The sequence below is a fragment of the Sus scrofa genome, chromosome 4, assembly GCF_054392235.1.
Source record: "Sus scrofa isolate SSC_HxYL_T2T_F1_AM1 chromosome 4, Sscrofa_HxYL_maternal_Yorkshire_Landrace_v2.0, whole genome shotgun sequence".
Lineage (NCBI taxonomy): Eukaryota > Metazoa > Chordata > Mammalia > Artiodactyla > Suidae > Sus > Sus scrofa.
This window is the reverse complement of record NC_139386.1, coordinates 84,098,562-84,111,920: the sequence shown is the minus strand read 5'-3', so window position 1 is coordinate 84,111,920 and position 13,359 is coordinate 84,098,562. Positions and strand designations below refer to the sequence as shown.

The 13,359-nt window shown below is 47.3% G+C and overlaps 1 protein-coding gene across 10 annotated transcripts in view; it reads right to left on the bottom strand.

The window, feature by feature from the left end:
* Window positions 1-13,359, bottom strand: part of PRKDC (protein kinase, DNA-activated, catalytic subunit) — a 157,877-nt gene that overhangs the window by 77,323 nt on the left and 67,195 nt on the right. For all 10 annotated transcript variants that reach the window (XR_014843848.1, XR_014843847.1, XR_014843849.1 and 7 more), the window contains 8 exons: window positions 12,827-13,035; window positions 12,458-12,590; window positions 11,876-12,034; window positions 11,010-11,213; window positions 5,629-5,814; window positions 5,133-5,237; window positions 3,465-3,632; window positions 316-443 (listed from right to left, as the gene is read on the bottom strand). Coding sequence is in view for 7 of the 10 variants with exons in the window: in XM_021089419.2 (XP_020945078.2) it covers window positions 316-443; window positions 3,465-3,632; window positions 5,133-5,237; window positions 5,629-5,814; window positions 11,010-11,213; window positions 11,876-12,034; window positions 12,458-12,590; window positions 12,827-13,035 (1,292 nt within the window). In the remaining 3 variants the exon portion in view is untranslated. The remainder of the gene's footprint in view (window positions 1-315; window positions 444-3,464; window positions 3,633-5,132; window positions 5,238-5,628; window positions 5,815-11,009; window positions 11,214-11,875; window positions 12,035-12,457; window positions 12,591-12,826; window positions 13,036-13,359) is intronic.

Sequence of the window (13,359 nt, the reverse complement as noted above, 5' to 3'; positions counted from 1 at the left end):
GCATCTGCAACCTACACCACAGCTCACGGCAATGTCTGATCCTTAACCCACTGAGCAAGGGCAGGGATCAAACCTGGCAACCTCATGGTTCCTAGTCAGATTCATTAACCACTGCGCCACAACGGGAACTCCAGCTTTGAGCATATTTGAAACTTTCATAGTAAGTCTTTTTTTTTTCCCTCAAAGGAAAACAAAACCAAACAAAATTCAGCGGTCAGCATGCAACTGCACTCACCCTGGAACAAAAAGATAATATCCCACAGAAATACAACGTACATGGTTCCTGGGATCCTGGACTAGAACAGAATGGCTTACTTTCTGGCGATCTTTCTGAAAGTGGATTGAAATAATTCTTCCATAACATGCTGCTGCTCCCGACAAAGAATCTCTGTCATCAACTGCAACAACATGGGACTTTGAGATAATTCCAATGCGTCTAGAAACTAGAAAGAAAGACATACCAACAGTGACAATGATGACAAGAATAATTTTGGATTTTTCTTTTTGTGTTATTTCTCAAAGTTCAAAGGAAAAACAAAGAGATACTATTATAACAATTTCACAAAGATTAACAAGAGCTAATATACGTCACTTCTGCAACTACAACGAATGCCTGGCATATGATGACATTCACTATGTATTTGAGTTGAGTCTCTCAAGGTTTTGCAGAGACTTCCCCTCTAACTGTGTTCAGGTCTGAAGCTGCATAACAAGGTCCTTGGCAGGGCCTCCTTCTCAACCCTGGGCCCCTGGGGGCTGCGTCCCTCCCACACCTCCTTCCTGCAACACAGGCAGCTCCCCTCTGCCATGGCCAGGTCCCCTTACTCTCCTGCCCAGGGGAGGGACACAATCCCATCTTCTGTTCTGAGGGCTCTTACTTTGCTTCTGTACATTTCATTTCCAAAAGCCCCTGTCCTATCCCACACATGCGGCAGCGCCTGTCTCTAAAGCCCTTTTCAACAGCCTCTTTGATGTTCTCATCGTGCTGACTGCTGCCTCCGAGTTGCGTTCTTCTGTTGGTTTTAATCTTTCTTAGACTAGAAGCTTTCTTCCAGTGTTTCAGGGTCGTGTGCACTTGTATTTGCATTAAGAGAAAGTACTAAAGATTTACTGAGAACCTTTGTGGACGTAACAACCACTGGCTGGAAGGTTGGTGGGGAGCAGGCTACACAGCCAGCACCAGCACAGTGGTGTCCCCCACCTGTGACGTGGAACTGCAAAAAGCACGTGCAGTCTGAGAAGTGAGGCAGTAACCAGCCCAGCCAGCCCACTGGGCAAGAGGCTGCTCCACAGGACAGGGTGCCATCTACCTCCTGATGCGTTGATGCTGCTGCAGCAAATGCTACTCATCCCAGGACCAAACCTGAAGCCAAACAGCCAGTTTAGAGGAAACAGGAGAGTGAGGGATGCTGGGAAACAATACAACGGGACAGCAGCCAGGAGGACTTCTTTGGTTTCTTTCAAAATCCAACGTTATGGGAAATAAACAGGATGGGAGGGAAGTAGTTCTAGACACGATAATGTGATGCCATCGTTTAGATCCTGGTTTGAAAAATCCAGCCACGCTTGGGGATGCCTGGAGAAACGTGGCCATGGACAAAGGGGCACAGGGTGCGAAAGGAGCAGGTGTTCCTGGGTTGGTGTCACTGCTGCGTCCTGACTGTGCGGATGCGCTGCTGAGGTTTTCAGGGTGAAGCAGCGCAATGTCTGAAGCCAGCTATACACGTTTCACCCCAAACACACACAGATAAAGCAACTATCACCAAAAGTTAACTGCTGAACACAGGAGATGGTTCTCTGGAGGCTTGTTTACTAACTACTCTTTCAACTTCTCTGTGTGTTTCAAAGAAAAATCAAATCACAGGAAAAGGATAGGAAGTAGAGCGTCCACATGCACGGGCCTCTCCGTGTGGCCGCCTGGCTTCCGTCCAGGACGGCGATGGGGCCCACACCCCGAGACCCAGCAAGGAGTCGGGAGCCAGCCAGAAGCCTTTGAGACTAGACCTAGAAGTCATAAGCATCACATCCACTGCACTGCATTATCATCAGTGAGTCTTTAAGGCCAAGCCATACCAATGGGATGAAAATCTGGCTGAATCTTTCAAAATGTGCAACATCTCTTTTTCTCCAGGCAATGGAAACATTACACCGTAAGAACACGTGAGACTGGAGGTACTGGAGCAGCTGTCTTTGGAGGGCATGGTTACCGCACCCTGGCATTTATTAAAGAGTGTGCTTTAACCATCCTGGCATTTATTAGACAGTGTGCGTTAACCACCTTGGCATTTATTAGAGTGTGCTTTCACCATCCTGGCATTTATTAGAGTGTGCTTTAACCACCTTGGCATTTTTTAGAGTGTGTGCTTTAACCACCTTGGCATTTATTAGAGTGTGTGCTTTCACCATTCTGGCATTTATTAGAGTGTGCTTTAACCACCTTGGCATTTTTTAGAGTGTGTGCTTTAACCATCCGTTTCTCCCCCTTGCTTTACCACAGGCTCCATGCCTCAGGATTCTTGAGCCCAGGGCTCTGTCCACCACGAGTGTGGCAGACCGCCAGCCACCCTCCCGTGGTGCTGCTCTCGTTTTTCCCACTGGCTGGCCCATGACGTTATTAGCTGAGCATCCTGCTGCCAAAAACAACATTCACAGCCTTGCTCACTTGTACGTGTCAAGCGGGAACTGACAAGAGCAAGTTCTGGGCTGAGCCCTTACAGGAAAGGATCTCTCCCCTCCCTTCCTCCCAAAAGGGACGAGACAGGAGCTGCAGCTCTATGCAGGGGTCACAACAGCAGATGAAGAACTGTATGGGAGAAAGGGAAGCTACCACCGTGGCTAAGCCCCTGCTGTTTCAGGAAACTTCCACCATAAGATACATAAGAACCACCACATGTTTCTTGAATAACCACTAGTCAACTAAACTTCAGAAACTGAACTGTATTGGTAATATTCTATCTTAGCTCTTTTTGGTATTATTCTTCAAAACTTATACATTAGGCATAAAATACTTCACCATTTAAAATTGGGGGTAGGAGTTCCCGTTGTGGTGCAGCAGAAACGAATCTGACTGGGAACCATGAAGTTGTGGGTTTGATCCCTGGCCTTGCTCAGTGGGTTAAGGATCTGGCGTTGCCATGAGCTATGGTGTAGGTCGCAGATGCAACTTGGATCTGGTGTTGCTGTAGCTATGGTGTAGGCCTGCAGCAACAGCTCCAATTCAACCCCTAGCTTGGAAACCTTCATATGCCGCAGATGCAGCGCTAAAAAGCAAATAAATAAATATGGGGATAAAATCAGTTTCATAGAATTCGGATATGCATCTGCCTCCACAGATACACAGCTTTCAAAATGAATTAAACTGAATCCTTAAAGTCAGAACTCTGGCTGAATATTTCAATTCTTTCATAAAGAAATGTAACAGCAAACAAGCAGTGTTTGAATTGTAGGTGCTATTAAAAACTAACCTTTTTCATACAGTCCACATAGTTATTGTACCGCAGAGTCCCCGGGGGAAATTCTTCAGACTTCATAGGGAAACTGGAGACGATGAGCTTCTCAAGAACGCACCTCAGCTCCTCGAGACGGCCGCACGGGACGCTGGTAAAGAAGGGGAGGAGGACCACAGCCTGGCCCTGAAGAGCGAGGGACACACAACAAGCAAATGACTGCTTTCCAGAGTGCAAAGAAAGCGCTGTGTGGACCCAATGACTTCTGGATGCCTTCTAGGGCATCAGGCCCGCAACAGGGCGCATCCGGGCCTCTGCCTGCACTCAGGCGAGGCAGGACACTGGTGCCAGGCGGGCAGGATGGCTCTGTGTGCAACCTCTCCTTCCACTAGGGACGCATGGCCTCAGTTCTGAGGACAGACCATCTGGGAGGTGCAGGCAGACCGGGCCCTCAGCCTGGGCCGCAGAGCATCTCACCACTGTTCCCTCCCTCCCTCCTGGGGCAGCTCAGGTCCTCCACTCCCAGTAATAAACCTGAAGCCTGATTAATCACGACAGCACAAAATGCCAAAGAGACCCTTTCAGGATCTAGCAAAAAGATGGCTTTCCTAAAGGTTACATTTTATTAGAGCGTAAAATTTCATTTTTATAGGACTTTAAAATCACAAAGTCCATTGAGTTCTTGATCCTAAAGATTTGCAAGATACTTTGTTATTGATTCAAGTAAAAATGAGCAATAGTTTACGCTTTTTTTATTCATTAAAGCAGCAATTCTTGGAGTTCCTGTTGTGGCTCAGTGGGTTAGGAAATCAGACTAGCATCTATGAGGAAGTGGGTTGGATCCCTGGCATCGTTCAGTGGGCTAAGGATCCTTCGTTGCCGTGAGCTGTGGTGTAGGTAGCAGACACAGCTCAGATCTGGTGTTGCTGTGGCTGTGGCGTAGACTGGAGGCTACAGCTCCGATTCAACCCCTAGCCTGGGAACCTCCATATGCCGCAGGATCGGCCTTAGAAAAGGCAAAAAGACAATAAAATAAAATAAAATGGGCTTTTTCTGAGAATTGCTTTTTTTTTTTTTTCCTTTCTCTTTTTTCGGCCACGCCTGCAGCATATGGAGGTTCCCAGGCGAGGGGTTAAATCCAAGCTGTAGCTGCTAGCCTACACCATAGCCACAGCAGTGTGGGATCCGAGCTAAGTCTGCGACCTACACCACAGCTCATGGCAACGCCAGATCCTTAACCCACTGAGCAAGGCCAGGGATTGAACCCACAACCCCACGGTTCCTAGTCGGATTCGTTAACCACTGAGCCACAACGGGAATTCAAGAAAAAGCTCATTTTAGTCATCCAGATGTAAGGATAAACATTTCTTCTTCCAACTGCAACAATCTCACTCTGGTCACACTTATCTCTTGGAGATGAACTACAAAACGTGCAGATAATGCGATACAGGGCCTTCCATACGTCCTGCTGGGGGTGACTATGGCTGAAACGAACATCCCCACAGACAGCTGGCTAGGAAGCCGGCAACAGGTACCCAGGGGTTTACTATGCCGGTCTCTCTGATTTCAAATATGTTTGAAATTTTCCATATTAAGAAAATAAAAAATTTCACAAATACACAAAAATATAAAATGGAAAAAGCAAATGGAGAACATAATCTGGAAGGAATCTTTTACACCACTTACCTTTAAATGTAGACCCAAATCCGAATCAGCAAGGAGGCTAAGGTACGTTGTAAAAACTTCCGGGAATGAGCTGTGATTTGCATTAAAAGTTACAGAAGAATCAATCTAAAAGAGGCAAAATAAAAACACAATAGATTTCTATGGTATGCCTCCAATTTCCTTTAATACATTTTTCAAACTTTTAAATTTCAGAAATAACCTATAAATTTGTTCTTCGGCTTCAACGGTATTTCAACAATTCTAGTTCTGAAATATTTTTAAACTATCCACGAAGACAATGTATATAAAGTTACACTAAAAAGATAAAAGTATAAAAGTTGATACGGAGAATAAAAGGATGTAAAACAACAGAAAAAGGTATAAAACATAAGGTAACCAGCAACAGTCAAAATTTTTTTTTATTTGTCAAACCAATGAGCTTTTTCAAGAAACTTCCATCAAATTTTTAAAGATGCCAACAGCAAACAGACTATATTTTCAAAGACTCTCAAAATACCTGCAAAATTTTTGCCAGTAAGGTCAGCACTGCCATTTTACCGTCGGGAGCAGAGCCCTCGGCCCACCACGCGTCACACCTCCGCCAGTGCTGCAGGATGGTACTGGCCAGTTTCAGCCCCTGCTGCTTCTGACTGCCTCGGTCCCTGAAGCTCTGATCGAGCAGACCATTCAAAACGGCACTCACCTGCAAGAGACGCGCGTGAAGGAAGAAACCCTCAGCATCTCGGCTGCTGGACACACATGAAATCTACTCTCCTTCCAAAGCTATTCTTGGAAGATGAAGATGGCACCACCTCTTCATGGCTGCTTACCACACAACATTAAGCACTTTAACACAAACATTTTCCACAAATGTTTCTACCACGGTGGTGCCCTTGATGAATCAGCTTAAACTACTATTTGTTCTAGTTGCGGCCATTTTTGTTTTCTTTTCACAGCCACATGTGCGGCATGTGGAGGTTCCCAGCCTAGGGGTCAAATCGGAGCTGTAGCTGCTGGCCTACACCACAGCCACAGCCATGCAGGATCAGAGCCCCACCTGCAACCTAGGCCACACTTTGGAGCAACGCCAGACCCTTAACCCACTGAGGGAGGCCAGGGGTTGAACCTGAGTCCTCAAGGGGACAACGTTGGGTCCCCAATCTGCTGAACCACAACAGGAACTCCTACTTGGGGTCATTCTTGATTGGAGTGGAAATCAGCTCTCCTGTCACCATCCCCGCTGTGTGCATATGGGGGACACACACGGATACGCACAGAGACACATGGGAATGCTCACGCACACGGGGACACACACAGGGACATACCGGGGATGCACACGCACACTTCCATCCCAAAAGCAACATCGTTAGATCTATGTATTCAGTACTCTTGCCGTGGTGGCAATGTGACATCTCTCACAGGTGACCCAAGCCAAGTACAGGCACATGCGTTCTTCCTGATGTAACACTTTACCTTCCTCGAGTTAATGGCTGATGCTTGAACAACACGGGTTTGAACCTAGGTGATCCACTTATACGCGGACTCAGGGCCAACCATAAAGCCAGTTACACACGGGGGTCCACCTGGTGGGGATTCAGCGCCAGCCCAGGGGCCTGGGGGTCAAACACCCACCTTCTTCGCTGTTCCCACTGCTGTCATCCAGCTCTCCCCAGTCCACTTGACCTCTTGCAGACGTGCAAGCATCCAGGAGGCCGCAGGCTATCTCTGCAGCACCCACCTGGTCTCACTCCCGGAGTCCCCACCCTCTCTCCTGCCGCCCCACATCAGTGCAGAAGGTCCCTGGCAGCTTCCCGGTGCAGGAACCGGAGCCCCTGAGACACCCTAATTCACGACCTGGCCACTCAGGCCTCCTGGCTGGAAACCTTCTATGTGGGGCTTTGAAAGACAATTGCCTCTGTCTTCCAGCATGCACTCTGCTTTGCAAAGACAACCGCCATCCAGGTTCCTGATCCTTTTGTAGAACCTTTTCAGGATCTTTCTCCTGGTCAGCCCTCCAGGTTTTGAATTTTCAAGTCTGCTCCTTGTAGGGATATTTTCATACCCTGTGCCAGAGCCTCGACAGCCTTTTTCACCTGGAACTCAACACCTTCCTTTGTGAAACATCATCCTGGAGCCTCACCTTGGCCCGCCCTCCCTCTGGGGTGGAGGCCCTGGAGCCAGGCCTTAGAGATAAATCCCAAGTTTCCTCATCTTCCTCTATGTGCTGTTTTGCCATTTTACCCTCCTCTCTGTGAAGTTCCTCAATTCCATCTTCCAAATCCACTTCACGTGTAATTTCTGATGCTGATCTCAACTCACAAGCTTTCTTTTTCTTTCTCTGACATTCTTTCTTGGGAGTAATTCCTATTTTGTGGACACAGTTTCTTCTCTCACCTCTCTGTGGTTTCTTTTTTTACAATCCCTTCTCACTGCACAGTCTGCCTCCAGGGCCTATGCCCACCGAGGACCTGGCGGATGCTCGAGCCGTGGGCGGGGAGGGTCACTGCAGCTCATCTGGTTAGGACCTTGATTTTCTCCTGGGTTTTTCCAAGTTGTCTGATATACTGCCTGAAAGCATATCTAGCTGACTGTATTCTGGGAGCCAAATTGAAGAAAAAGGGCTAAAGCCTCCAAATTCAGAATTTAGACAGGCTTTCACTTAACTCCCCGTGTTCAAGGTTTCCGTACATCACAAAGGACCATGAGAGACCACTACGAACAACTGCACACCAACAAATTGGACAACTTAGAACAAAGAGATAAATTCCTAGAAACATATAGTCTACCAAGACTGAGTCATGAAAAATAAATAATCTGAACAGACCAATCACTAGTAAGGAGATACAACTGGTAATCGAAACATCTCAACAAATGAAAAGTCCAGAAGCAGACAGCCTCAATGATGAATTCCCCCAAACATTCAAGAAGAACCAACACCTCCTCAAACTCACTTTGCAAGACCAGCATTAATCTGATACCAAAACCAGACAAAGACACCTCAAGAAAATTATGGAGAAATATCCTTGATGAACACTGATGCAAAAATCCTCAACAAAATGTTAGCAAACAAAACTCAATAATACATTAAAAGGATCACATGCCACGATCAAGATAGAATTATTTCAAGGATGCAAGGATGGTTCGGTCCCTGCATATCAATCTAAGTGGCATACCACATTAAAAACTAAGGGTAAAAACCATAAATTCATCTCAATAGATGCAGAAAAAGCATCTGATGAAATTCAACATCCATCCACAACAAAAACTCTCAAAATGTGGATATAGAGGGAACACACTTCAACCTAATAAAGGCCTTATACGACAAGACCACAAACTAACATCATACTCAACCATGGAGAGCTGTAAACATTTCCTCTAAGATCAGGAAAAAGATTAGAATGTCCACTCTCCCCACTTTCATTCAATACAAGATTGGAAGTCCTGGCCACAGCAATCAGACAAGAAAAAGAAATAAAAGGTATCCTTTCAACTCGGAAGTAAAACTGTCCTGTTTGCAAATGATCCAATATACAGAAAACCCTAAAGACTCTGCCCAAAACTGTTAAATCTAACCCGAAAACTTAGGAAACAGGATACAAAATCAATATACAATTATAACCTTCCACATAAACAGTATGAGAAAAAGATTTGAGAACATGAATAAAGGTTTGAATAAATGGAGAGATCTACCATAGAAAATGTGCCTTAATTTTTTAAAAGAGGTCAGCTTGGTTAAATATATTTCTATCCACAATGTATTAACAATCAAAATCCCTCCATGTTTCGGAGCGGGGTGTGTGGAATTGGACAAATGATTCTAAATTTCCACCTCAAGGAATAAACATGCAAGCACAGCTTGAAGAATTCTGAAAAAAAAAAAAATGCTAAGAAGGAACACTGCCTTAGTAGATGTTAAAATGTCTTATAATTGCTGAAATTAAAACAATGTGCAGGTGTCACCTTAAAAAGAAAGGGAAAAAAAGGCAACTAGTATCTCTCCAACGGTAAAAACTCAAATACTTCTGCCACTTCTGCTTTGCTATGGTGTAAAGCATTTCAAACTTCACACACCAAATACTTCTGTACAGAAAAAAAAAAAAAAGACTCCGAGTAAGCAGGACAAATGGCCAGTAGGAAAAAGGACTTTCTGCTTTCAAGGACATGGAAGAGATCTGCTACCCTTGCGATACAGAACTTTTATAAATGAATAAGAAAATACATCCTAACAGAAAAATGGGCAAAATAAGAAATACAGCATACACCAGAAACACTCTGGCTGTTCAAAAAAAAATCAGTAGGAGACCAAGATCAGAAGAGTTGAAGAACTAATGTTAAACTGCGGAGATAAAAGTACAAAATGAAATTCTCACCAGTGGAGCAATGAAGTGCTTTTGATACCGTGAAAAGCATTTCAAACTCCACCATGTTGTTCAAAAAAATACTTGTGCTATATCCTGTGATTTTAATCTTCACTAAAGGTGTTTCTTTAGAAAAAGGTGGCCCTACCCTCAATCATGCCCAGGATCCCTGATCCAAGGGAATCAGTGCCTTTAGCCTCCTGCGTCCCCTGAAGATAGGGAGGGTTGGGGGGATGGGGCTAGCTGACACCCAGTCCCCTCTCCCTCCTCCAAGCCTGCTGTACAACACGATCCCACTGTCCTTCCTCCAGGCCCCTGCATAGCACAGCCCCACTGCAGGCCCCACTGCAGCTTTCCCAGACTCTGAAATCTCTTCACCACTGGTCCTTCTGCTTTCCAGCTTCCGAAATGCTGACACACTCGTCTTTTCTACGTTTTCTGTGTCCTTCGAGATTGTGCTTTAAAATAAAAAAAACAACATGGAGTTCTCCTGTGGCTCAGTGGGTTAAGGATCCAGCATTGTCACTGCTGTGGCTCAGGCGCGGGTTCCATCCCCTCCCCAGGAACTTCCACATGCCACAGGTGCAGCCCAAAAAACCCTCAAACAACAATTAAAACCCTGTTGTTTGAGGAGTAAATGAGTTAGCTTTACCCATCATCTTCCCCATAAGTCTGAATAGTTTAAAAGGTCAAAATGTCATATTTGAGTGTTGTGGGCCTACTGCTCCTTTATTTCTAACTTTTTAAAAGACAAATTCCTAGTGCAATCTTCCCCTACAACAGACAAAAAGCACTGTTTGGAATAAGAGCTTATTAACTCTAGGAAATTAGGCCTCTCCCTAAGAATGGTTATTCCAACAGTTAAAATTTTTTTTTGCCAGCCTACAGCAGAGCCACACCTGCTACCTACATCACAGCTCATGGCAACACCAAATCCCCAACTCACTGAGAGAGGCCAGGGATTGAACCCGCATCATTACGGATACCAGCCAGATTCATTTCCACTGCACCACAATAGGAGCACCAACAGTTAACAATTTTTGATTGTCTAGTGACCAGGTTAAATTTCAAAACTGTGTAAGTTCAGCAAACCGGAGTCATGTACACGTTAAACCCGGACTTGCAAAGGTTCAGTGTAAAGGTGAAGAGGGCTCCACGGGAACACATGGGGAGGAGGACTCGGCTGAGCCCCTGGAAACCACGAGCACGGGCCAGCCAGGGGCTGGTGGGGACCCAAAGGCAGGCTGGCCTGGGGCCAGGATCAGGGCCTCCGATGCCACGTCCCTCCAACAGAGCTGGGCCTCACTGCATGAGGCCCGAGAGAAACAGAGAGCAAGGTCTCAAACCCACTGATGTTGCCAGCCATTCACCAGGCTGTGCTTTGCTGGCTTTGGTTTTGTGTTTGGACATCAGCAAGGGCTTTTAACCTTCTAGAAGAGACCTTACTTTGTTTTCATGATGTATTACTTCAGGAAGAGGGCAATCGTTTCACAGGCATTACTAAAGAAAACATATTTTACTTAAAGGAAAATTCCATTACCATTTTGGGATTATCCACAGATGATTTCAAGAGCTCCAAAACAGCAAGATCTACGTTCTTCAACAATTCGGTGTTGATTGTTTCTGAGAACAAGCTGTAAAAATACTGTCCGTGGGAGAAGGTGACGATGCCCCTCTGGGATGCCCCTGAAATCGGCATGGACACCACCGCCGTGTCCAGGAGGAGACCCACGAGACGCTCACACTGTGGACACAGGAGAAGATCGATGGCACAGAGACCCCAGGCAGCTGTTAACTCTGACAGTGGAAAACACAGCACCTACGGGGCCTGGTCCTGGGGGCCCTGGTGGTCTAACCTGCAGATGGTTCAGAGCGGCCCCATTTTCCAGGCTTCACTCTGGGTAAGGAACTCTCCCAGAGTTCCAGAAAATCTCACGGCTGAAGCCTTGAGGGGAGAGTCTAGGAAGGACAAGTGGCGTTAGGTGTCCTCTGTTTGCACTGAGTGGACAAAGGGGGCCAAGCCTCAGAGAGGCCGTGGGAGGCCAGCCCCGCAGTTAAAAGCCACAAGGACTCTGGACTCGCCCCCCAGGTCTCTCCCAAATCCGCCATCCAAAGAATCACCGAGGAGGGGGGAGGAAGAGGCCACAGGTCAGCTTTACACTCACAAGCGTTCTGTACGGAAACAAACGGGGACAGACCCAAAACCTCAACCTCAGAACGTCGTTCTCTTTTATTAAAAAGAAGAACTTTAGAAAGTCACCTCATGTAAATCAATTAAAGTCCTCGTGCAGCTAAGGAATTACCCAACAAATCCCTGCATCCAGAAACGCTTCAAATGTGTTACACACAACAGCGCTAGGACAGAACCGGGACAGCACTAGGACAGGCACGTGGCAGCTTTCCTACCAGTCCTCCGTACGCGAAGGCCAACTCCAGAAGCCCACTGGCCAGTCGCCTGCAGCTGGGGTCCAGGGAAGGCAGGCACTGCCCTTCAACTCCAGGTGCGATGCTTTTATAAACCAGGGAGAGCAGCTCTGTACCAGGAGAGTGCTGCTGCTCTGTAGACTAAAGCAAAGCCACACTGACTTATCAGCAATGAGGTTGCTTAGAGAAAATACAATCTCCCACCTTCCTTGAGAAAAATCCCTGGTGGTGAATACTGACCACTGCCCTCCAATCGTCGTGGACATCTTCATGCACCCCTGCCTCCTGGCCTCAGATGCACAAGGGCAGTCAGTGCCTAAAGGTCTTCAGAGGCTGCTGGAACTATTCCAGCATCCTTTCCTTTATTTTCAATTCACATTTATAATTCTGTACACTTACTTTCATACTTATATTCTAGGCAACACTGACATGCCTGGCGTAAGTATTTCTCTAATCCCCACCTTGGCATACTCTGTACATAACAGATGTTTTTTAAAAGACTATGAATAACTAGACTAACAGGACTAATAAGCTAAGAGAAATGGAAACACAAGGGGAGCTTACCTGTGATGGCGCTGTCACGTGCAGGAAGCCAGCTCTGTGCAGCTGCTTACAAGCGGACACGACAGAAGCCAGCCTGGCCCTGCTCACATGGGCATCAGGGCAGTACAGGTCAACGGCACAGAGCTCCTCAATGCTGGCCACGCAGGAGACAGAAGGAAAGCCAGGTGAGCGCCGTTCTCCTTATGTCACAGAACACTAAAAACTGGTATGTCCAGTGGCCTATGCTGACCCACCTCCCAGCCCTGAGGGCCACAGAGCTGAAGCGAGTGAGGGCCGGCGAGTGGCGCCTGGACATCTCGGGGCTGAGTACCGGGCAGGTGCAGCCAGGTGCTGGGAGCCTCTCCACCCACCCCCAGGACCAGGGCCCACCTCCGGGCTGGGACTTCCGCCCTGAGAAGCGTCTCCAGCGCGTCGCAGTACGGGGATGGCTTCAGGGCCTTCAGCAAGCCCACGCATACGTCAGGGAGGTGGTCCATCACCCGGACGTCTCCGACATTGAAGCCCACGCTCGAGGGCGCACACAGTGTGGTCACCAGGAGCCTCATGAGGTTTGTGCTGCATGAACCGGTCCCAAGGAGCTGCACAAACATGCCGACCGTGGGTGTCCGTGCCCAGGAGGTGAGGCTCCTCCCACCGGGGCAGGGCTGGTGGGGCCTTGGACAGCACCCCCGAGGCTCTGGGGCCGCTGGGTCTCCGCTGCAGACCTTCTGCCACAACTGCGGAAAGTGTGGCCGCAGGCATCCAGCCCTGGTTGAGGGGTGGGCTTGGCATCCAGCAAGCACTGAGAATGCACTGACCCCATGGACCCGTGGCTGGGAGGCTCCCAGACACACTAACAGGTACCAACTGAGGCGTGTTTCCTATGGCAGATTCTGGACCAGAGTTTAAAATGCAACAGCCAA